The sequence below is a fragment of the Talpa europaea genome (genome assembly GCF_964194135.1).
Source record: "Talpa europaea genome assembly, chromosome: 10".
NCBI lineage: Eukaryota > Metazoa > Chordata > Mammalia > Eulipotyphla > Talpidae > Talpa > Talpa europaea.
Window position 1 is genome coordinate 58,061,983 of NC_140077.1, and position 25,618 is coordinate 58,087,600.

The 25,618-nt window shown below is 36.6% G+C and overlaps 1 protein-coding gene across 2 annotated transcripts in view; it reads right to left on the reverse strand.

Moving 5' to 3' along the window:
* The window catches only part of PRKG1 (protein kinase cGMP-dependent 1), a gene marked incomplete at both ends in the record, with an annotated part of 1,336,641 nt that overhangs the window by 235,658 nt on the left and 1,075,365 nt on the right, over positions 1–25,618 (reverse strand). For both annotated transcript variants that reach the window (XM_084246048.1, XM_084246047.1), the window contains 2 exons: positions 5,108–5,202; positions 14,542–14,619. In XM_084246048.1, the coding sequence (XP_084102174.1) occupies positions 5,108–5,202; positions 14,542–14,619 (173 nt within the window). The remainder of the gene's footprint in view (positions 1–5,107; positions 5,203–14,541; positions 14,620–25,618) is intronic.

Genomic DNA, 25,618 nt, shown 5'->3' on the forward strand with positions numbered 1-25,618 from the left:
GTGTGTGTATATATATGTAAATCTACACGTGTGTGTATATATATATATATGTATACATATATATATACACACACACAAACATGTAGATATACAACATAAAATTTCACACACAAATTAAGAGTATCAGAACAATAAATCAGTACAGTAAACTGGCAGGCTATCTCAATATATAAAAATCGACTGGTTGACTCTGATCATGAGATCAGAGTCCAGAGGATTTCTACACACAAGACATAAGCATTAGAGAGACCAAATAAATATCAAGAAGATATTCCTGAGAGAAACAGAAACCCAATTCTCGCAACTGGGTGGTCTGAATTATTTCAATCCTATCCTCAGTCACCCAAAAGTCTTTATATCCTGAAATTATATAAAAATGGTAAGTTCTACAGAGGGAAATAAGTAAAACAAATCAATCAATTTTGTGAAAAGTCAGAATTTCTTGTATGAAACATTGAGATTAAAGTAATGTTCTGGTTGCTTACGGAGCTTTTTACTAATTTTGTTACAAAATCGCATTACCTTTTTTTCCCCCCCAAAATCTCAGGGACAAGCTGAAGTTCATCCTTGTAGGTGCAAATATGAAACCTATGATGTTACACAGGGATGTTCCAATAACCTGCCACATGGGAATCCCTCAGGCCACCAGCATCATGAGTTGGACATACAGTCAAAACACACATAGAATAACCCCACAGACTCCACTAAAACACACAATCAGGTGGGAATATCAATAGATATGACAAATGAATCAATTTGTACCTCAAAACTGAAGGTAATAGAAAGCTTCAAAGAATCTGACATTTAAAACTAATAAAGTGATAAAGCAAAACTATAAAAAATTCCCAACATTACAGAACCAGAGTGCTTGACTCAAAATCTAATGCTGTATCAGTTACAATGACTATCCTAAACTTTAGTCAAAAGTAATAAAACATTCTTGGGAATGTGGATAGTTAGGTGATGATGATGATAAATAAAGAATAAAATGTTAGCAATGATAGCAGATTTTTTTGAACCCTGATCTAAATTTTACGAATTTACCCAAATGCTTATAAGGATCCACCTGATAATTTCTCACAACCACCACACAAGTCAGATGTAATCATAATCTCCATTTCAGATCAAAGAAGAGACTCTCAGGGTCTCAGAGTAGGTCCTAATCCAGGCAGAATGACTTATGAGCTACAACTCTTATATCAGTGCTATGCTGAGGACTCAAATGTTAGTGTAGATTAGAGGCATGTGTATTTCTTTCTACTACAGATGCAAAGTGTGTGTTTAGTTTAGAATTTGACAACATCTAATGATTCTCTGTAGTTTCAAATCAAGTAGAGATATTGAAACAATGGAGTGTCAGACTACTGATGGATTGATTTATGAGTCATGAGACTAGTCTGAAGAAATTCCTCCTAAATACAACTTCAGTTTTAATGTACAAAGGAAAGAGTACTTCGGTAGAAAGCAAGACATTTTGCCTTCTCTGTATAGCATTAGCAAAAAAAAAAAAAAAAAAAGTCAAACTATACTGAATGATTTTCTTCCCTATCAATTGAACAAAGTGAAAGCAATAAAGCAATACATGACCCCAAGTATGCTAGTATTGAGATACTATTGCTTAATGGGTAAACACTTTTATGAATATATTGTCTCTATCCAACAAAGAAATGAAGACTATTACTTCAAGTAGAAAAACTATATAATGGAATTCTAGAGCTAGGGGACGTTTCAGATTTGTCACTGAATTACCAATACCAGCTTTAGCTACTCACATATTTAAAAAAGAATGGTTAAGGATTTATTTTACTACCAAGAAAATAAAATGAAAATTCCCAGTGCATATAAATTTTGTTTGTGAGAAAACAACCACTGGATATGCTGTGTTCTGTAATCAAAAAAGGCAGACTATAAAATTTGTCTACCAAGTATAAAAATGATATGGTTTGTGGAAAAGTATAGTTATTACCCAAAAGGATATACAGTTACCCAAAAGTCTTTATATTCTGAAGCTATATAAAATTGTTAAGTTTTATAAAGGGAAACAAGTAAAACAAATCAATCGGATTTATGAAAACTCAATTTCTTGTATGAAACATTAAGATTCAAAATAATGTTCTGTTGGCTTACAGAGATTTTTATTAATCAGGTCACAAAAATCATGTTACTTTTTTTCTGTTTTTCTTTAAAAAAAGACATAGCGATGAGCTGGTCCTCAGTTATTTCTGACCTCATTATATAAGGCTTTCTTTCCAATTTGCCTCTAGTTTTACTCACCTTATTTAATCATCTATATCACCAACCTGCCCTCTGTAGTTAAATGAGATCATTACCCCTAGTCTACCATCAAACAAGTTCAAGTAGTGAAAATGATCAGTGACAAAAAAAAGAGTTGCAAGATTGGGTGTTATTGGAGATACTGTTTTATTCATTCATTCATTGTCCATCTGGCCATCCATCTATGCATCTATTCACCCAACAAATAAGTGCCAGATAATGAACTCGAATCTGAATATGGTTACTTGGTTCTATTTCTTCAGTGCTAACAATAGCACTAATGAGTGCTACTGACTGTGAGGATATCAAAGGATGGGAAGTTCAAAGAAGGAAGGGTGGGGCCTCCCCTGGTGGCTCTGGCGTTTGAGCACTGTGCTGTGGAGCTGTTCTCACTCTCTGCAGTGCCGGTTAGATCCTGGCCAGCCAGCGAGGGTCCCACATGGCGCAGCAGACCTCTCCTGTCTTGCCCCCTGCTCCCCTCAGCAGTGTATTTCAGTAAATCTGCCTGTTCTGCTCCCTGCTCTGTCTCTGGTGAATCCTCTCACCCTCCTGCGCATCTGGCTTGTACCCTGTTCTTGTATAAATAAATAAATAAATCTTAAAAAAAAAAAAACTGCACTTTTCTTTTGCTTTTTTTACTTTTTTAATATTTTTTTATTTTATATATTTTTTACATTATTTTTCATTTTTGCACAATGTATGCATTTTCATCTTGGTTATTGTCCCCGTACAATTCCCACCACCCTTGTTTTGATCCTACTCCCTTTCCCTCCCTCCCCTGCCCTGCAGTATGTCTCTGGTTTATAGTTGCTTGTTGATTTTGATTTTTACTTTATTATAATTGGTCTTGTTCCTGGTCCTTTATTTAGGTATATACACAGAGGAATATTACTCAGCAATCAAAAAGATAAACTCATGCAATTTGCAGCAAAATGGATGGAGCTGGAAGGGATCATTCTCAGCGAAATAATGTATTTTGCATTCCCTTATGCATCTACGTTGAGGTCTCACTCATAGCAGGAATTCAGAAACATTCTTAATTGGCACAAAGATTCAAGGACAATAAGCTAGAACATAAAAATAGTCAATTCTCAAATAGGTTTCATTTTCTGGTGTTCACTTATAATCTCAATCAGAAATAACTGAAAGTGTTTTGGGTTCTTTGGCTTTGATGGAAATGACATTTTCCATGGAGGTATTTAATCTTTGACCAACGAAACCATGTAGTATTATTCTTTAAAATGTTCTGCATATGTAATAATCAAGAGAAAGAAGGATTAAAGTACAAATTAAGGAAGGAGCACAAAGATTAAAAGTATAAATGATAATAACAGTACAAAATACAACAAAGCAAAAAATGGACGATTATAAATCAGAGACATCCTGCAGGGGAGGAGGAGGGAGAGGGATCAGAGGGAGGGAGGGAGGAGCACAGGGAACTGAGGTGATGGTGCACGGGTGCATTGGTGAAGGAAACTCTATGGGGACTACACCTGAGGGAGTGGGGGGAAGCAAATATTGTTTAAAAATGAACAATGATGTAAAAAAATTAAAAAATTAAAATAAAAAACTCAAAAAGTATAAATGTTTACTTTATATTAGGAAGACAATGTATTTTGCATTCCCTTATGCCTCTACGTTAAACATGGTATTTCTTCTAAATTCACTGAATGGCAAGCACATACACATAGGCAAAGTATCAAAACAAACTGGGGAAATGAAAGCCAAAGACACTGAGATCTGAAATTTTATAAGGTAATGCAGTCTGAGTAAGGTGACTGATCAGGAACCCTGATTCATTTCTGTAGCTATAAAATAGTAAGTGAGGGAATGAAAACTGCCGCCTAATTGTGGCTAAAAAAATAAAAATGCTCTAACCTCTTTCTTCCTAATGTTTTCAAGAAAAATGCTTATCATGCAGCTTTTTAAGTGTAGGCCTAATATGAAATGGAAGCAAAACTGACTGTTCCATATTCTAGGAATAAAGTATGTCCTATTCTGCTGTTATTCTGTATTTGTCCTAGTCTGTGCTAATCTACTCTAGCAGATACCCCTTCATCTAGAGTTTAATACAAAAATAAATGTTTACTGGCTCTTTCTTATTCAAGTGAGATTTAAAGTCTCATCTGTACATAATGATAATCAATATATGTTGCTTCTTGGAAAACTAGAATACCCAAATATATTTGACATATTTGTCATGCATTCTGTAAAATGAGATGTGCAAAGTCAATTGGGATTTTCTCCCAGAGCATATGGATAAACATCCCAAATACTTGTTTCTTGGGGTCTCAGGTTACAAGTAGAATTACTGTGACCTTGCATTACACCTCTATGAATCCTGCCTTCACAACCCACCAACAGTGATTGTGGGTGTGCCTGACCTCCACTCCCACATCATTGCCCCCTTCGGGACCATAACCAGAGACAACAACAAGCACCCAGAGGTGAATCCCAGATTGTCTTATGATCTATTGCTTGTGCAATCAGGCTTTGGGATTTCAAAGTTCTCAATCATTTCCCTTTGATTCTGAGTAAAATTGTTATATAAAGTAAACTTAGCAGAGACATTTCTTTTAGAATTTTAATAAATATTGTGGTGAAAAAACACAAACGCTGGAAGATTTTCCCATGAATGTAATTTACTACACAGAAGTTAATTAACCCCATAGTCCATCAAAGAACTCACAAATCAGGCTGGAAGGAAAAACGGTCATCAAAAAGAGTGTGCCAGTAGGAAAAGCAGTAGTCTGTTTTGGTAGATCAAAATTTAGGATAGGAATTAAAGCAGTATTCAATCAAAAACTGTACATCGTGTAATCAATGAACTTACCCCTGCAAAGCTTTCTCTCCAAACCAATCTCCCTTTCCCAAAGTTCTAAGAAAGACTGGATCTTCACTTGGAGAGTCTTCACGGGTCACGTTTACCTATGAAGAGAAGTGACGAAAATCTATAAACACACAAAGACTAAATGAGCACATGAACACTACTTGATGTTAATTCCATTTTTTGTTAAAAAATAAATTTTTATAAAGAAAAAGTTCTTCATTAACACTAAAAGTGTCAAAAATCACAAAGTCCTATGAAAATCAGGGAGAAAAAATGACCATCAATTATCTTGTCACAATTTCAAGGTGTTTATAAGAAACAATGAGAAAATTTAACTCTCATTCCTGTTCCCATTTTTCTACCTACTAAAAGGCTAACACTATGATAAATTTAGTGAGCATTTCTCCAATCTCTTTTCTTGTTCATATGCCTGTATTTTTCAGTAGCAAGAATCAATGTACAGCATATCATTCAGCACCTTTCCTTAACACTATTTCAGTTATTTATTGCATACTACTAAATATAAATCCAGTTTATTCAATTTAATGATTTAGTGTCTTTGTCCATTCAATAAATGCATTTATTCATTTGCATTGAAATGGACATTTATACTATTTCAAAAACCTTTTTTGCTGCAATGAGCATATGTCTACACATATTTATTTACACCTACATCTCACTATGACACGCCCATCTCTTTCCCTAAGAATCTAGCCTTTATTCAAAGTCAGTCACATTTTTATGAAGATTTCCTATAGTCTCACTATGATGATAGTCCTCATGACCCCCATTTTTTTGTTTTTATCAGCAGGGTTTCTTTTAAAGACAAATGAATGCCTTTTGCTTTACCATAGTAAATAGTATGCTTTTCTAAGAAGTTGGCATTTCTTCAGCATTCTCTACAATTTATAACAAGCACTCAGTGAAAAGATATAAGTTGTTTGGACAAAAAAAATTTCATTACTAACAAGACATATCAACCTATATATGACTTGTGACTTGGGAGATAGTCCACAGAAAGCAAGTGCTAATTAATGTTTGTGTTGCTTGAATGAAGACATAAATGGAGTAAATTGTACTTTTGTGTTAATTCGCTTCCCCCTCAAGCTCTACTAATATTCATGATATTGTCTATATGACATTCAGAAAGGTTAAATAGTAAAGGCTCCCATACCTGGAAAATGTAATGAAGTAGAAAACTAATTTCTTGCAACAATACCAGGCCCTTAAAGACATTTAAAAATACTATGCTTCAAGTTTCTGAATTCAGTAGTTGGATGTCAAAGAACTAAATTTTTATAAATGCAAAGAATGTGCAAGGTAGAGGGAATTCAATTATTCTCTACTGATCCATTTGATTATGCCTTCACACAGTGTTTCATAACCATGGAATTGCAGTTTTTAACACACTTACCACTAAAATGTATCATACAGATGCTCATTTGCATGATGATAAAGCTTTTACAGATGTGGATGGCAATGCACTAGCTCAGTAATTCTCAAACTTCAGTGTGCATGCGTGGTGTGAGGAAAAGGAACATCTTATTTAAAATAAAGGTACAAGACTCTTATTCCTGAGGTTCTGATTTAGTAGTCTTAGAATCTGAATTGCAAAAAATTGATGTAGGAGATTTAAATGCAAATACCCTAGAGTCCAATCTGATACATTATTCTATTTCTGAACTTTTGACAAACTTTGATATATTGCTTGCTGCACCTCCCCCTGCAGTGACCCTTAGGGCTAATGGCTTGTACCACGGTCCCTAGGTCCGGCTGGGCAACCAGCGCGCAGGCGGAGAACAGCAAAACCCCCTGACTTGCTGCACCTCCTCCTGCAGTGACCTCTAGGAATCCCTAGGTCCAGCTGGGCAACCAGCGCGCAGGAGGAGAACAGCAAAAAACCGCCTGAAGACATAGATAAGACGGAAGCCTGTTGAAAGATAACGACCACCAGAAGCCACTACAGGAATGCTGTCTGCTCGGAAACTTATCTCACCTTCTTTAGACCCACAAACTTTATTCTAATACAACTGTCTCTCTAAAATCTTTTCTCTTTCTCTGTTTAAAAGGTCATTGGTTTGCCGATTAAAAAAGAACATACGAAATCTAATAACTAGGCTGATTCAAATGAAACGTTACTAAACTCTGTGTATTAATAGAACTGCTAGCTTAATAATTTCTCTGTTGTATACTTAGCCTAGTTTGTATTAATCTAAATGATAAAAATATTACATTGTGAAAAGTAAAATTCACCCGTGTTAATTAATAGTAATAGTGAGTAGTTAAAAACAAAAAGTAATCATATAAAACAAAAAGAAAAATTAATAGCCTAACTACTTGGGAATGCGCCTGGGTCCAGATGTAAATCACTGCCCTGTCAATGATAAGCTAAACCTATAAGCAAGCTGATTTCTTCACTGACGTTCGCCATTCCTATGCTTTTAGAAAACATATAAATACTGGTCACCAACTCAAATAAAATTACACTCAGATTTTCACTCTTGAAGTGTGTCTGTTTGTCATTTCTTTAACCGAATCCCTGACCACCCTGCGCAGTCTCTCAACCCTGAGACGACCTCATCGCTCACTGCTGTGCTGGTCCGCGGCAATTGCTGTAGTTTTGAATCTCAGTTTTCTCATCTGCACAATGAGGCAAATCAAAAAATATATTTGTCAGTCCACATGACTTAAAAGCCACAGACTAAGGTGTAATGTTCTATAAGTTAAGATCACTGATTCAAAGTCAGATATAACGATAGTTTATATATGCTTGTACTTGCCATTTTGTTAACAAAAATAGATTAGAAACTCAAATGGTAGATTCATTTACTCAAGTGGATTTTGAAATGTTCCTTAAAAAGATGTTACTGAAATACAGTAACAGAAACAAAAAGTGGGCCACCAAAAAGAATAACCATGTTCTTATGTCTAGTTCCATAAAATACATAGAAGGAAATATAGGCGAAACACTACGTGATATGCACATCAAAGACATCTTTACAGACACATGACCCAAAGCAGTGATAGTGAAGGCAAAGATAAACAGCTGGGACTACATCAAATTAAAGAGCTTCTGCACAGCAAAAGAGACAATAACAAAAACAGAGAAACCCCACAGACTGGGAGAACATTTTTGCACACAACACTAATGATAAAGGACTGATCACAAAAATCTGCAAAGAACTGATGGGACTCAACAACAACAAAGAAAATAATCCTGTCAAAAATGGGCAGAAGAGCTAAAAAGAAACTTCTCTGAAGAGGAAATGCAAATGGCCAACAGGCATATGAAAAAATGTTCAACATCACTTGTAATCAGGGAAATGCAAATCAAAACTACCATGAGATAACATCTTACACCAGTGAGAATGGCACATATTAAAAAAACTAGCAACAACAAATGTTGGCGAGGATGTGGAGAAAAAGGAACTCTCCTGCACTGTTGGTGGGAGTGCAAACTGGTCCAACCACTATGGAGAGCTGTGTGGAGATTTCTGGACCTACTAAAGATAGAGCTTCCATTTGATCCAGCAATTCCACTCCTAGGTATTTACCCAAAGAACACAGAAACATCAATTCCAAAGATCACCTGCACCCCTATGTTTATAGCAGCACTATTTACAATAGCTAAGCTTTGGAAACAACCCAAATGCCCAAAAATAGATGACTGGATAAAGAAGATGTGGTACATATACACCATGGAATATTACTCAGCATTCAAAAAAGATAAACACATGCAATTTGCAGCAACATGGATGGCGCTGGAAGGGATCATGCTCAGCGAGATAAGCCAGAAAAAAGAAAAATACCGGATGGTCTCACTCATAGCAGGAATCTAGAAAACTTAAATAAGGGACCAGGAAAATGAATAACTATAAGAAAGTGAAAATCAAAATCAACAAAAAACTATGAACCAGAGACACTCTATGGGGGGTGGGGGGCGGGGGGGTGAGGGATTGGGGTCAAAATAAGGGGGCTGCAATTGTATGGGGAATATAAAAATAAAATTTATTTTAAAAAAATTTAAAAAAAAGATAAATGTGAAGAATAATCTATTTGGATAATCCATATATGTTAAAACAGTTGAAAGAACAAGAATTCAAGCTTTTCTTTAGAGTAATAGTTTCCACAGATATTTGTTGTACATTGTAAATGATTGTTAACATGTATACACAATGGACATTTGCATCTTTAATTCTGAAAAAAAAAACTTCAGGGTACAGAAAGTTAAGTATTTAGAGATAATTTCTTTTCTTTTTTTTAAAAAAAAAAGATTTATTTATTTATTTATACAAGCACTGGGTACAGTCAGAAGCGCGGGAAGGTGAGAGAATTCACCAGAGCCAGAGCGGGGAACAGAACAGACTGACTGACAAAATACACTGCTGAGGGGAGCAGCGGGCTAGGCAGGAGAGGTCTGTCGCGCCATGTGCGACCCTCGCAGGCAGCCAGGGATCGAACCGGCGCTGCAGAGGCTGCGGCAGCTTCGCAGCCCAGTGCTCAACCGCTGTGCCACCAGGGGAGGCCCAATTTCTTTTTTTTTTAAGATTTATTTATATGAGAACTGGGGTACAGGTCAGCGGCACAGGAGGGTGAGAGAATTCACCAGAGAGAGCGGGGAGAAGCACAGGCAGATGGACCGAAGAGGCTGCTGAGGGGAGCAGCAAGCAAGGCAGGAGAGGTTTGCTGCGCCATGTGGGTTGCTCTCTGGCCGGCCGGGAATTGAACCCGGGCTACCGAGGCTGCAGACAGCTCTATAGCACTACGCTCAACCCGCTGCATCACTGGGGAGGCCCTAGAGATAATTTCTTTAAAATTGATCTGTACAATCTTTTCACTTAAACCAAAAAGAAATTTATGATCTACAATGATGTGGAAAAAAACTGGTTATGGAGTTTTAAGGTAATAGTGTGTTTCAATGTGTATTACCTTATCACATTGCCTGAAAAATGGGACAGTTACTTCACAGAAGGGTGTGTGTAAGAATTAATTGAGAAAAACCTATGAAAAATGTCCTCTCAATATTAAATTTCCAAAAAATTTGGTTACTTTTTCCATATTCTCTCTTTCTTCTCTCATCTATTTCAGAAAGCCCATGCATTTGATTATAAATAATTATCCCACACCATAAAATTGTTCTATCATTGTTATAAAATGCTATTCAAATCATGAGTTACTTTTGTTTTTAGCAGAGAAAAATGTGTATATTTTAATGCTCTTTTTACTTATCTATATATTAATCTCTCCATAATACATATTATACAGTCTTGAAATTTAAAATGAGACTTTTTCAAAACTACGTATAATTTTAGGAATTAACAATCAAAATGGAAATTGGATATTTGAAGGGGACACATGTAATTGATTTTTACTACCAAATCTTCAATAAATAATATCAATATGCTTAACCAATATGTTTAACCAAAAGCAATTCAGAAACAAAGTATTTTTGTACAGATTTATGGATTTTATAAGCAAAGCAATGTTTACTGTAAGAAACTTGGAATTCACAAATTTGTGGGGCAGACCCAACCCAAGAATAAGGGTTAGTCAAGTAAGCGATTTACTACCTGTATGAAAGACTGTAAAACTGAGGCATGCCAAGCCGAAGCAGTTATTTTTTCAGAAAATGTTCCACATATATAACAAGGCTAAAACTTTTCTGTTATTCCAAAAGCAAAATATCTCCTAATGCAGAGAGAGGACATTTTTAGGATCTGTTTCTGATAAGTTGGGTCAAGTACAAGGAAAGAATGCTTTTTCTGAGCTTGTTATTTGCCTGCATTCTCTGAATCATTAATTTCAGTGGGCAAGACCTATGGTTCCTGTGTTTCTGATGTGACAACTAAGCCTTTTGTTTAACACAGTAGTGAATTAGAATATTTCTAACATGTATCCATCCCTTCTCTTGAAACATCTACAGTGAATTTTATCTTCATGATTCTTTCCTCCCTTTTTTACAAAAACAAAAACAAAAAACCTGGGGCAACATTGGTTTATAACATTCTATAATTCTCTCTAATATTTATAGTTTAATGAACATGCAATAATGCACACACACATTTCCATGAATTAGAAAATCAAAAGGCATTTCAATTGCAGGAACTCTAAAATTTTTCTACTAATCCTGTTTAAATTGGGTTCAACTACTCTATGGAGAGCTAGTTCATTTTTTGACACAACACAACTACAGAGACAGATACATTAAGTTAAATCAGAAATATTTTTCATGCTAAATTGTGTATTCTTTGGTGTTTTATAGTTCACTGTCATGGGGAAAATAAGTAATGTTTCTGGGCAACTGGAATGGACTACTTTAGGTCCAGAGAATTCATTCAGCATCTACTGAGGCAGCCCTGGACGTTTTAAACATCACTGCAAGCATTCAGCCTCAGGTTTCAGAAAAATCAGTTTGTATAGGATTAATGGGGGAAAACAAGTATGTGAGAGTTCATTTAGTAACATTTTTCTCTTTGTATGAATGTGCTTCACAGAAGAATAAAAACTACTTCACACTTAAATAAATGGTCGTCAACAAAGAGGAATCCATTTGCAACTCTATAGCCTCCTGCTGTGTCTCTTTGTCTCACATTATTTTCTAAGGAAAAACCTGTTCAGTGGTAACATATTTTGCCAGGGTTTATCCTTTATAAATTATTTTAATGCATGTAAAAACAACTTACATTCCTAAACCTAAAACAAAACAATTTTAGAACACTTCTATCCTACAACTTATCTGCCTGCTTACCTAAACATTATCTCTTACTACTCTTCTTTCTACTCCTTCCCACAGGAAAAATATTGTGATTACAGGACATTATCAGAATTTAATTAGTATATTAACCTGCCAATATTATTATATAGTTTATATAATTAAGAATCAGAGGAGCTAAATTGTATGACCTGAAAAACTAGGTTAGGAAAAATTTTTGCCTGGCTTTAAAAAACATCTTCAATATGTCAAAAGAGTCCAATATATATTCTTACTACTTCTTTCCCAGCACTCCCATGCTGTTCTGAAATATTGCCAAGGAACATTAGTTCCTGTGGTGTAATTTCCACACTATTTCTATTTATACATATCACAAAATTCATAAAACAGCACCACTAATGCACCTGTCTTCTGCTGAAACTGGTTATAACCACAGCTTCCTTTAGGCAAAGCTGGAAACCTTCAGAAACAGGGTGACCACAAAAGCCTGTCAGAAATTCATCTTAATGGATAAATATATCATTCCATGAAAGCAAATAATTAGCAAATAAATCTATCTCATCAGCAGAGAAAGTCCCCTGGTAACCATTGTATTATTTATATCCATGAAGATTTTCCAATTGTCCCTGATTTAGTGAATGTTAATGAACAGTAAATTGTACACTCTAACAATATTTATACAAATTATAAAGTATTACCATTTCTTACCCTCTAACGATGGAAAACACAAGATCTAGTTTAACCATACGTGTGGTCGTAGTTGGCAATTTGAGATGACTTTTTTTAATTACTTTTTATTTACTGATTTTGAAGTTTTAGCAATATTAAAAATCGTAATTCCAGGTTTAAAATTTTAAAGGTTATTTTACAAATAATGCTAGATAAATATATATGCTAGATAAATATATGCTAGATAAAATCACTATATACATTAAAATGTTCTGCTGCAAAAATTTCTTTATACAGCAAACGTGAGACAGAATGACTTTTTGTACTGTTCTAGATTTTCCTCCATTTCCGTTACTTCTCTCTGAACATTTTCACTTTCTTTTTACTTTGGTCTCCTATTTTCCTGCCTTTCATTTGTGCCTATTAAATTTTCATGATACCTTTTAAGAAGTTAGTCGTTGATTCTATTTTTATCCCAAGCTTTCTGATATCAGTAAAGTATAAACATTGTTTTCTTCAGCATGGCATGCCACTGGTGTAAAACACTGACATACACAGTTTTGATTCAAAATTAGTCCAAAGAGGATTACCTAAAATGTAATCCTGCAGGATTCATAATCTTTGTATATCCTGTTTGTTGCTCTCTAAACCTCTTTTCTATTTTAATATAAGTCATAAGGTAACAGAGTCAGTCATATTTTTTAGGTTAGAAAAAATATATTCAATTATTTTAAAGTGACAATTATAAAAATGAAAACTGTCCTATAAATCCCCTGCATTTCCTTTCCTCTTACATTATTTAATACCTCTAAGTTCTTTTTTTTTTTTTTTTTTTTTTTTTGTGGGACCCTCGCCGGTGGCCGGGGAACGAACCGGTGCTGCAGAGGCTGCAGGCAGCCCCACAGCCCAGTGCTCAACCGCTGCGCCACCAAGGGAGGCCCAATACCTCTAAGTTCTTTTTAAGGATATTATGATGAAGCAAAATAAGATCAAATCATAGAAATGATGCAATGACACATGCAAAATTCATATTACTATTGAAATAAATTGAAAGATACTTTTAGTAATATATTAGAGTATTAGTTTACACAAATCCCCATTTTCCAATTCATGTAATTTCTTTTTTATTTTTAATTTCGATCCCCGGCCACCAGCGAGGTTCCTCCATAGCACACAGACCTCTCCTGCCGCGCCCACTGCTCCCCTCAGCTGTGTAGTCACTCTCCCTGTTTTGTTCCCCGCTCTGGCTCTGGTGAATTCTCTCACCCTCCCGCGCTTCTGACTGTACCCAGTGCTTGTATAAATAAATAAATATATCTTTTTTTTATTTTTAAAATGAAGGTAGATTAAAAATACTGAAAAATTAAAACAATAAGGAAAAAATTAAAATTTTTCATTCATATTCCTTGCCCATCTCATATTTATTCCTTCTCCTCTACTTTACCACTTCTAATAGTTTCTTAGCATCTACTTAATATTTCTTTATGGAGGCAATAAAGCATGAATATATATTCTTTTATTTTAATTATTTTTTTAATTTTTTGATTTTTTAATTTTGTATATTTTTTACATCATTTTTCATTTTTGTACAATGTATGCATTTTCATCTTACTACTCTCAGAGTGCAACTTGTCTAAGGAGACTAAAACTACAAAGTTTCACAGTCAGACTTAGGCCATCAACAAAAAGACCATTTATGATAGCAATGTTACCAACCCTATTGATGAGATGGATTTTCTTCCTTCTAAGGACTTTTTATCTGACAAGTGTTTTTTGTTTGTTTGTTTGTTTTAATTATATAATTTTAAGTATGGAAATCTTTTCATTTATGTAGCTATGTCAGTGGCACTTAATATCATGGTTGTTATATAATAGCACACAAGCTATTTTTCCTTCCTTTTATATAATTTATGGGAGATCCATTCTCAAATATTTGTCAATTAGTGTGAGAAGACAGAGACCCCTACAGCTCAAGGTCCTGCACAATGCTCCCCTAAAGATTGTAGATGAGCCCCAGATTCCCCCTCTGCATTACTCTCTTTTGTTACATGTTTACCTTTCCTTTGCTGATGATAAAGAAGGTGTCCCCTCTTGCACCTTGTCTGATGATATATTCCCCGTTTTCATAGTGTGTCTGAAAAATAGAAACAGTAACAGAAAAAAAAAACATTAAGAAAGAAATAATTTCCCAAACAACTCAAATTCTTCAAACATCAGCTCCTGAGAGATGTATTAGCCATTATGGAGTTTTGCTGAAGTGTAGAATCCATCAAAACTTAAGCATGAAAAATAAATCAATGAACACAATAATTGCAAAGAAATCAGTTCTATATGCTCATTTTAAAAACCATTTTGTCGTTTCTAGGTAATTATATTCATATCTTAAAATTCAATCAGTTTAATAGTCTGATAAAACATATTCTTCCATCAAGTGAGCATGAAGTAAAACAGAACTGTTAATTAAATGGTATTACTATATTATTTGTCCTTCTCATTTGGTTTTAGTATTATTGTAATAATAACCTTTTTTTCCCCCTGAGCGGCTATGTAGCATCTGAAAATCTTCATTTTGAAATCAGGTTGACCTTGAGTGTGGATTAGATGGTCCTTTATTGCTTTTTAAGGCACTTCTTTATGTTTTAACATCTTTGCTTCAGTGTCACGCAGCATGTCTTAATATTGTGTTATAAATTCTGGCCCAACACCTGTGAGTTTATAAATTACCAAATAAGGGGCAAGAGAAAGCTCCTGGAGGATTATCTCATTGAGTATGTCAGTAGTGATGCTTCCAGCTCGCTGGCACTAGGTCCAGTCCCAGGGTGACATTACTCCCTCAATGAAGCAAGTAACTTCCACAAGGAGAAGTGGGAGAAAGTTTATTGCTGGGTCAGAAAGTATAACAGAAAAATGACAACTGTGCCATCTGGCCTGATCCTTCTTCTGCAGTTTAGCAAGAGAGCCATATTTTGAGGAAAGAAAATAGTACTTTGCACACTCTTTAGGAGGCAGATTTCATGATTTGCATGCAACATCCATCAGGCCAATGCTATAATTTGCCCTATTTCAACACCATGTTTCTTAATACTCTATTCACTCTAAATTTTCTTTCATTAGTATTTGACATTTAGGAGAGCTACAGTTTTATTTTATTTTGTTTTGTTTTTTTTTCATACACATTTCTTTGGCTTAAAACAACAAAAATTTATCCTCATAATTTTGAAGGTCAGATGCCCAAAATCAAAGTGCTGGAAGGATTGCTTCCTTCTAAAGGCTCTCCGAGAAAATGACTTCCATGTCTCCCATCTTTTGGTGACTGTCTGCAATCCCTGGCATTTCTTTGCCTTATACATGCAATATTATCATACTACCTAATCTGTTGCTTTTTTTTAATAAAAAATCTATTTCATTTTCTCAGTAGCAGGCTTTTGTAAGTAAAAAAGTTCTTTCTATTCTTTTCCCTCAATCTCAACCACCAGATGGTGCTTATAGTCTGATGCTTGTCTTTCAAGACTTATTTCTTATGTGTGTAAACACTTCTACATGCCCACGAATAAGTATTTCTAAGTAAGAATAGGATTATTATAGGTACATATTCTTCAACTGATTTATTTCATTTAATGAGATCTTTGTTCTATTTTCATATATTGCTAAAAAGATCTTTACTAAGTACAGATTTGAAAAACAAAATCACAAGCCTACTTTTGTATATTCATTCAACAAACATTTCAGAATGTTTCAGATAAGCATTTCTGAGATAAGTGTCTACACAAAGGAATTCCACTATCCTCACAACTCCTACTGGTCCAGTCACTTCCTAATGGGTATCATTGCTCCTCTCTGGCCTCTTCAGTACCTTCCCCACACAGAAGCCAGGAGACTATTAATATGCAGTCACCACCCATCTGTCTCTCTGTTCATACCCACATAGCACCAGTCTGTCCATACCCACAAAGGCATCCCTCCACCCAAGTGCACTGGAACTCCGCAGGGACAGCAAGGCACTAGAACTGCCCAACTGCTTCACTGATCACACCTCCCACATTTCTCCCTCATTATGTTTGTTTTGTTCACATCACTTTGTCTAAAGTTTCCTGAACAACTTCAGAACTTTTGCACAGGCTCTTCCGTCTGCCTGAATCATCCCTACACCCCAGTTATCTTGTGATGCTTTCATTACCTGCCCTTTAAATCTACTGCACTCTGCATTAATGGCTCTTCCTGAAGGACCAATCATTTTCTACATATCATTTACCACATACACATTTCAGGGTTCTGTTAGAAGAGACTGCTCCCTCCGAAGATGGGGGAGGGCCTACCCTGGTGGCGCAGCAGTTGAGTCCTGGGCTGAGAGGCTGCTGCAGCCCCTGCAGCGCCGGTTCAATCCCTGGCCACCAACGAGGGTCCCACATGGCGCGTAGACCTCTCCTGTCGCGCCTGCTACTCCCCTCAGCAGTGTATTTCATCACTCTGCCTGTTCTGTTCCCGGCTCTGGCTCTGGTCAATTCTCTCACCCTCCCGTACTTCTGACTGTACCCAGTGCTTGTATAAATAAATCTTAAGAACAAAAAAAAAAAAAGAATGTGAAAAAAAAAAAAGAAGAAGATGGGGGAAATGACACACATGGACAAGATTAGGAGGTCCGGGAGTGCTGGAACAGAATTACTGGACCCAGCTGAGAGTCAGGGACATGAGACAGATAAAAACAACATGAAACGGAGCTTTAGCTTTGTAAGGTAAGGTTAAAAAAAATAATGTCAGGCTTTTCTGCCCTTCCGCCATCAGGATAGATGATAGATCCTTGTGGTCCTGAATGCATGCCTGATGGTGGGCACCTGGAGTAGGGTGTGGGCATAGGTAGATGGGATTCACCTGGGCTGAGACTGGGCTTTTAAGGGCGGCGTCACGGGGATGCCAGCAGCAGCAGAAGCCAAGAGAGAAGCCAAAAGAGAAGAAGCCTGAAGTAGAAGCAGAGAACACCAAAGAGTCCGGATAGAGTGAAGATTTGCTGGGGGCTGGGAGGACTGCCAGCCTCCTTGCCCCCCAGCACCCCTGCCTGCCATGTACCCGCTGAACCCCAATAAAAGGCCTGCAAAACCACTGAGGACTCTGACTCCTCTTTCACCCGGTCTGCATGGGATCAGAAAACCTGCACTGTGGCCAGTCCTGCCCTTACAAGCTTCCATTGCCAAATCCCACCTTAGCACATCATCCCTCTCTCTTCTCCACCCCCTAGTTTCCTGATAGGGCTCTCACTGGCTGAATGCAATTAGAAGTTAGGGAAGAAAGGAGACTCGTGATGCCCTCCATTCACAAAAGCTTCTGAGCAAAGAGAAGGGTCAGGAAGAGGGAAAACTTGGTCTGGGGAAAAGTGAAAGGCATTACCTTCAAATTTAACTAACTTATCATTAATTTAGTCACTTATTACCATTCTCCTCCAGAGAATTTCAGTCCCATGAAGGGACATATGTTATTCCCTACTGTGGCTCTTGGCCTTGGAAGTGAGACTATGTGTTCAATAAATATTTATTGAATAATGGTTTAAATTATATATATAAATAAATAAAACATTTAGTTCTCATTAAACAAGAACATGAAAATGGAACAGTTTCAGGACTGTTCAATGCACTGGCTTAAGTCCTCTAAAAATTCAGTTAGCTTCCCTCCACTGGACAGGTCCTAATGGTGCAAAGATGACTGCCACTGCTCTACTCATCACAGCTGGGTCAATTTATTTAATGGATGAACATTTTCTAATCACCTTAATATCATCTGATCTGGTTTTATAATTTGACACCCACAATTAAATCAATTATTTTATTTTACCTACACAGGCATTCATTGCACATTTTTCCATGCTGCATAAACTCATAAAACTCAGGGGTCCAGAGAAGTGTCCATGAAATACTGGCCAAAGGTAACACAACTTTGGGGAAAATGATATTGATGGTGTCATAAAGCAGGACCATAATCACTGCTCTATCTCGAAATGTTCAATTGCACCTGAGGGGAAGATGATCCTGTTTACTGATCCTTCCAGAATCACCTAATTATGTTAACTGAATGCAAGCAGTTTCTCTGTTTTTTAAGGACACTTTGCAGTTCTGCCATTTTCTCATTTTAAACTGAATGAAAAAATACGAAATTTAGAATGAAAAGAATCCTGGGCAATTAGAGTTTCCTGCAAAGGTTTCCATAATGTTAGGATAAAAACTGAACTCCTTAACATGACCTGCAAGACCACATACAGCCATCGCAATGCCACCCTTTTCAACTTTTCACTCTCCCTTACTTTGCCTTCCAGTCCCACTGGCGCTCTTTGGGGTCCATTTCTCAACTGCCACACTCCCTTTCCACTGTTCAGCACTCCCCACTGTTCTACCCCTACTGCTACTCACCTAGTTATACCCCAGTTCTTTTTCAGATCTTAGCATTCCCTCACCTGGCATATCCACCCACCCACCCTGGCTAAATCAGGTCTCCCCATTACAACAGCTGTTAGCTTTATTTCAATGGCCCTTTCCTGAGCTTGTAGTTATTCATTTGCATGGTTATTTTAACAATCTCTTCACCAATTTTAAAGTTTTATTGAAGGCAAGGATTGGTGTATGGATGTTCACTATAATATCACCAGTGCCCTATATAGTGCTTAGAAGAGGACAGGGACTAAGAGATATGAATTGCATGAATAAAGTAATCCTCCTTAATTTCCATTTTACAAGCAGTGCAGTCAATCTATTAGAAAGGACTCTACCTCTAACACACATACCAATCCAATTGTCTTTTGCAATCTTCGCTGTTATCTCCCTGGCTCAAGCCAAAAATCACATCTGGGCCTTTTCTAATATCCTCCTATCTGGTCTCCCTGCTTCCAATCTCTCTGCTTCTCTCGCCCACTCACCACACCTACCCCATCCATCCATTTTTCCCTCTGCAAACAAAGTGACCATTCAAATAGCAAATCAAATGAAATCACTCAACTGCTTAACAACTTCCAATAACTTCTTGTTGAAATTAAAACCACAAGCAACTTAAATGTGGTCTGTAAAGTTCTCTGTGTTCCGAGTCCCACTCTCATCTTTACTCATTATGATTCAGAAATGCTGGTTCTATTTCTGTGCCTTATACGTACCCATGTTGGCTCCATCCTCAGAACTCTGCATTCATTAAGTAGGCCCTCTATCTTGAACATTCCTCCCTTAAGATCTTTGTCAGTATTTTGTTCTCATTACTTTTGTCTCAAAAGATCTTTTTGCACTGCGCATATAATGTGCCTTCCATCTCATTCACCAACTGTTCTGCCCTATATTTAACATTTTTTATTGTATTTTAAAGCCTCCAAAACTCTTTGGTTCTACTCTGCTGCTACCACAGTGCCACTGGACACTTGAACGACTATTGGACAGCAAGCCACAGCACAACAGAACCTCCTCTGAGCAAAGCCTTTTGTCAAATCTTCCATGATTTGAAATTATCCTCTTTTGTCTGTAATCCCTGTGTCCTCCTCCTGTCTCCTACTGCTCAGAGGATTTTAGGAGATTTGATATTATATATTTTGTTTCGCTTAATGACTACCACACTATCAGCGTTCAATACCTAGAATAAAGATTGATTCCATCCAAATTCCTTCATTTTGAATGAGAAAACTGAGTTATGAATGGCAGGTTCCGTTCTCTCAAAGAAAGGAAGAGAGAATTAACATATGCCTAAATGTCACTAATGCATCCCCTCCAAATGCAGTAACTTGGAATAGTATTTCCAAAATTTGTGAGTTGGAATAAGTCAATCTTCTCTTTGCCTCTCAGGAAAATAAAGCATAACTTTCACTGTTAATACGCTTGTCTCTAGAATCTCATAATTCAATACTAATACGTAAATATCTATCAAGACTTTTTAAAATTCTGCACATGCCTGATGACGCTTGCCAGAAGGCTCAGCACAACCCTGGATATTGTACTTAGTTAGAGGCCTTGAGAGATGCTCCTTGGTGAATATGTAAAGTCAATTTCATTTTTCAGATCAGATTCATAGTTGATAGCAAATATACTGTTTTTTAACTGGTGAGTTTATTTTCAGACCCCAAATCTAATGTAATCTGTAATTTAATGTGTTAGTATAAACCAATAATAACAATAAATATTTTGGAAGGAACTTCTCATCTAAACTATTTTAGTCAGAAATTATATCATTATTTCCCTTTATACTAAAAATTATTTAAGTTAAAGATGAGAGCCATCCTTAAGTCTTCATTAAAGTGTGGCGCACCGATTAATTGACACCACTGATGCTAAAGGTGTATATCATTTAAATCACTATGGCAGGGCCTTCCTGGTGGCGCAGGCAGTTGAGCTCCGCACTGTGAAGCTGTCCGCAGCCTCTGCAGTGCAGGTTCCATCACCACCGGCCTCAGAGCAATCCACATGGTGAGCAGACCTCTCCAGTCTCACCCCACTGCTCCCCTCAGCAGTGTATTTTGTCAGTCTGCCTGTTCTGTTTCCCGCTCTGTCTCTGGTGAATCCTCTCACTCTCCCGCGCATCTGGCCTGTACCCTGGATCTTGTATAAATAAATAAATCTTTAAAAAATGAAATAAAATAAATCACTATGGCAATTGCTACTTACTATAAAAATAGCTTCAGTAAGTGTTAAACACATTCGTACCCCTGAAAAACTAAAGTAGGGAATAACAATTGGAAAATTACTGAATGAAGAACAATATGGTACTGGTTCATTATTTCTGCTTCATTTTTTGAGAACACAGTTATACCTTAAAGTATATCGGGAAGAATAACAACCCACTTAAAATATTTGTCATCTGCCTTTCTGGAACCTAAATAGTGAAAACCTTCAAGTAAATTCTCTCTCCCTAAGACTGCACTGATTTCAGAGATAAGACCTCTTCATGGAGAAGTAAATTAGCCAATACCTTGACCAGTGAAAAACATGTTAGTCAATATACAAGGTTATTTCTTGGTCCAGGACTTCTCTATTTGATAAAGCTTGGCCCATTAGAAATGCCTGGACCAAGATTATCTAGAGCTAAAAAGACTGACAACTAGACATTGTAGCAACATAAAATTTTCCACATTGCTATCCTTGCATCCTAGTGATTTGCAACCCGAAGTCTTAAATAAAAATCTATTTTGGAGTCAATGATTTTATCTACAAACATATTTCAATGATAGTTTTCTCATTTTCTTCCAATTCACGGTCACCACAGATTTTATCACAGAATAAAAGTTTTATACTAACAACCAATAATTTTTGTAAAATCATGTTTTTCATACATGGGCCACTTTCTTATCATGGAAAAACAATTGTCAAGGGGCTTGTTTGGTTATGAGGCATTTACTCAGATGATATCTAACCTCATTAAGAGTACAATTTTGAGTACTCTTCTTCCTGTTCTCTTAAGGAAAATTACTTTTTCCTCACATCACTGCCCACTAATTAACCAGAACACTAAGGAACAAATAAAAGCCTAGGAAAATTTTTCTAACTACATTCCTTCCTGTCACCATTATCATCCTGTCACCATTATCAGCTTGTCCCAACCAACTAGAAATCTGGGATATACATCTCTGCTATAGATTTTTCTACTTCAATGCCATGTCTCACCTCACACTCCTTTAATTTATGTCCAGTATTTCTTCACACCTCTTGGGTTAGACAGTAACATGGCTCCAAGGCTGTCAGACAAATCTTCAGTGACCTCCCTCACCAAGCCAAGGTCCACATGAGAGACATACCAATGTTAGGAGTGTCTGGTCATTCATTCATATCAACCAACATTGATGAATGTGTCCTATTTGAATGAAACACTGCACTTGACTTGCCATTGAGTTTTCAGAGCTACACAAGGCACAGTTCTTAACTCAAGTAGCAGCATAGCACTGTCATTAGGTAGGCAGACACTGGAGCCACACTGCCTGGTACAAATCCCAACTCTGCAACTTTAAACAAGTCACTGAACCGCCTGTGCAGTTTCCTTTTGTGGACAATATAATCATACCTCCATAAACAACTGCCATGAGAATTAAATAAATTAACAGCCACAGTGCCCAACCTGTCACACTGTAAGTACAATAGGTCTGCAAATTATGTTGTTATTGATACTATTTACAAGGAAAATAAGACACAAAATCATATACAGTAAATTCTCATACAAGACAGGTAGTTTTTCGAGGTGAGGAGTGATTCCTTGTTAGATGGTTAGAGCAGGGAAGGACTTTCCAAGCAGAGAGAACAGAATCAGTGAAGGCAAAGAGACAGTGAGCATATGCAATTAGCACAAAGGACAATAAGACCAGAGTAGCTGAATCTTACAACTCACAGGGTTGAAATGCATTCATTTTTATGAGTCACTCTCCAACTCTAGTATCACTTATCCAATGACATTCAAACTCCTGAAACAATTCATTTCATGTATTCCAAATCATTCTGTTATTCTTAATCATTCTGTCCTTTATCACTGAAATTCAGAGTAGTAAACCCTACTCCATACATTCAAGTTCTAAAAGAGATATCCTGAATTAATGCTCTGTGGACAAGGAGTATACAAGTAAATCCTGAAGAGTTAAAACCAGAAACTCTGGAAATGTGACCACAGACTCTGCCTATTTAGATTAGGTTCTTGTTACCAGGATCACCCTTCCATCTGATACAGCCAGGTGTCTGTGTAAAGGAAGGATGGCTTTAAGATCACAATAAGGGCTCTTACCCTAACCCAAAGACCATATACCACTCTGGGTACAAATGCCAGCATAAAAAAGGAGAGTTAAAGCCACCAAAGAACTGGGGTCCTCCGCTGTTCAATACACATTTGTAGAAACCCAAAAATAGACACTGTTTTATTCATTAAACAGCTATCTAAGGCTTCTGGATGCAGAGCCTGTCCACCACTGGGTCTCAAAAATTCCTAACTCACCAAAGCTATTTGAGACACAAATAGCTAGAGCCACAGGTATGCTCTGTGCCACCACCATCTATACAGCTGTCCTTGGCACATTCCTTGATTTCATAGCAGTCCTGAATGAAAAGTTCCCCATTTTCCTGTAATACTATATTAAACTCCTTCAATCTGAACTTTCCTTGGTGGTATTTGACACATTCCAGCTACTAGGCACTTACACTGTGTTCTTACAGCCTGAATCATTGTGCGATCAGGACCCGGTCTCTACTGTGGTATCCACTTGAACTTGAAACCTGGAGCCTGCTCTTTAACTAGACCTGACCCTCAGAGGACAGAACATTCTGAGAACAGATTAGGCAAGCAGTTCCAGGACTATTCCTGACCAGCTTTGTATGGTCAGACTGAGGACACTTTGACTTGTAAATCATTCTTGGCTCAACACAAGGTACAGGAACTAGTTCCTACTAACTTCCACATTGATGAAAAGGAAAGGTGTAAAGTTTCTAGGGCAAGAAGTCCTGGGTCTGTGTAAATTTATCTAAGAAAATTAATTTATAATGTATATAAAAATATAGCAAGCCAATAGGCTAAATGAGAGTAAGAATTAATAGTCCCTGCAATGAACCTAGATGCAACTCCTTAAAGCTAGTAATAGGATTGTAACTATGAAAAAAGGAAATTGCTGGCAGTGCTGCATCCTCATGAACAAAAAAAGGTATTATTCCATCTGCCGTGTCCCTTGCTCAATGCAACTCATTAAAGACATCATGAAATCTGTTTGGTGAATTATAAGCAGTGTTTTTTGTTAATGGGATAGAACAGAAAACATTAAATGTATCACACTTAATAAGGATGAGTGTAAGTTTTACATGTATACTTTATACAACTTAAGTGCAAAGTAGGCCCCAATGTAAAATGTATTCCTAACTACACAAATACTGCAAAAAGCTTTATTTTTATTAGCTATTACAGCTTCAGGAAAAGGGGAATCTTTACTTTTGCATCAAATCACCTTTAGGAATATTGTCATCATTGATAAAAACTGGTGAATTTTTCATTTTTTAATTATTTCACTTTTGAAAGGTGTGAACAGGTTGTAAAGGCTGGCCTCCCCAAGATACATCATTTCAGTGTGTGCATTATTTTGAGCTAAGGTCAATCAATGCCCTGCAGGCTCATAAGAAATTGTTACCGCTCCCTTAACTAGCAGAAGATAAAGATTGGGGGCATTACCCAGAATTAGAATTTTTATCAAAACCTTCACTTTAGAGAAATCTACACAAATAGCAGGGCAAATGTCTAATAAGAGAGCATCAACTGGTCTTCATGATATGAATCACCCTATCCTCTTAATGTATGCTTCCTCCTCTCTTCTTAAAGCTCCAGTCCCCTATCCCATTCCTTAGTTCAGGAAACATATACCCACATTCTGCCTCATTGACTTTAAAATGTGTATCATGTAGATTCTCCAAAGATATGTAATCAAATTTTCTCTTTTCTTCTATAATATGTCATACATTAATTTGGTTATTTGACCAGCCTGAGGAAATACAGAGTATTAGGGGAAAATTCCCCCCACACACCTACAGTTAAAGAACTGGCTCTTCTTAAAAAGAATATGATTTCTGTTGAAGCAAATGACACTTTTAAGTATATTATTTTGATATTTCATCATTTACAGCTATTCTCCCTTCAATGTTTTTCCCTTTACAGTTTGACAGAATACAATCACTTAAATTTACATAGTCATATATCTAGTTACCCAATTAATGTTTACATGCAATAAAACTACATTGATTTTTGTTCAACAAAACTATATTAGTTTTCATTCAGTTGGTAGAGAATTCCTATTTCTTCTCTGAATCTCAAATATTCTTGAGTTCTGTGTCTATAGAGGCCAGATCACACCATTATCCTTTAAGCCTCTTCAAAACCTTCAGAGTTTATGATTCAAAGACAGCTGTTGACCCAAGCAGTGGCAGTCTGGAGTGGATGAATCCTTATCCTGAATGTCAGACAAAGGGAAAAACCTGAGCTGAAATTCCGTAAATGGCTGAGTTTTGTTTATTTTTTTTTTTTTTTTTTATAAATTTTATTGTTATATTCCCCATACAATTGCAGCCCCCCATTCTGACCCCAATCCCTCCCCTCCTGCCCCCGCCCCCCTAAAAGTGTCTCTGGTTCATAGTTTTTTGTTGATTTTGATTTTCACTTTCTTATAGTTA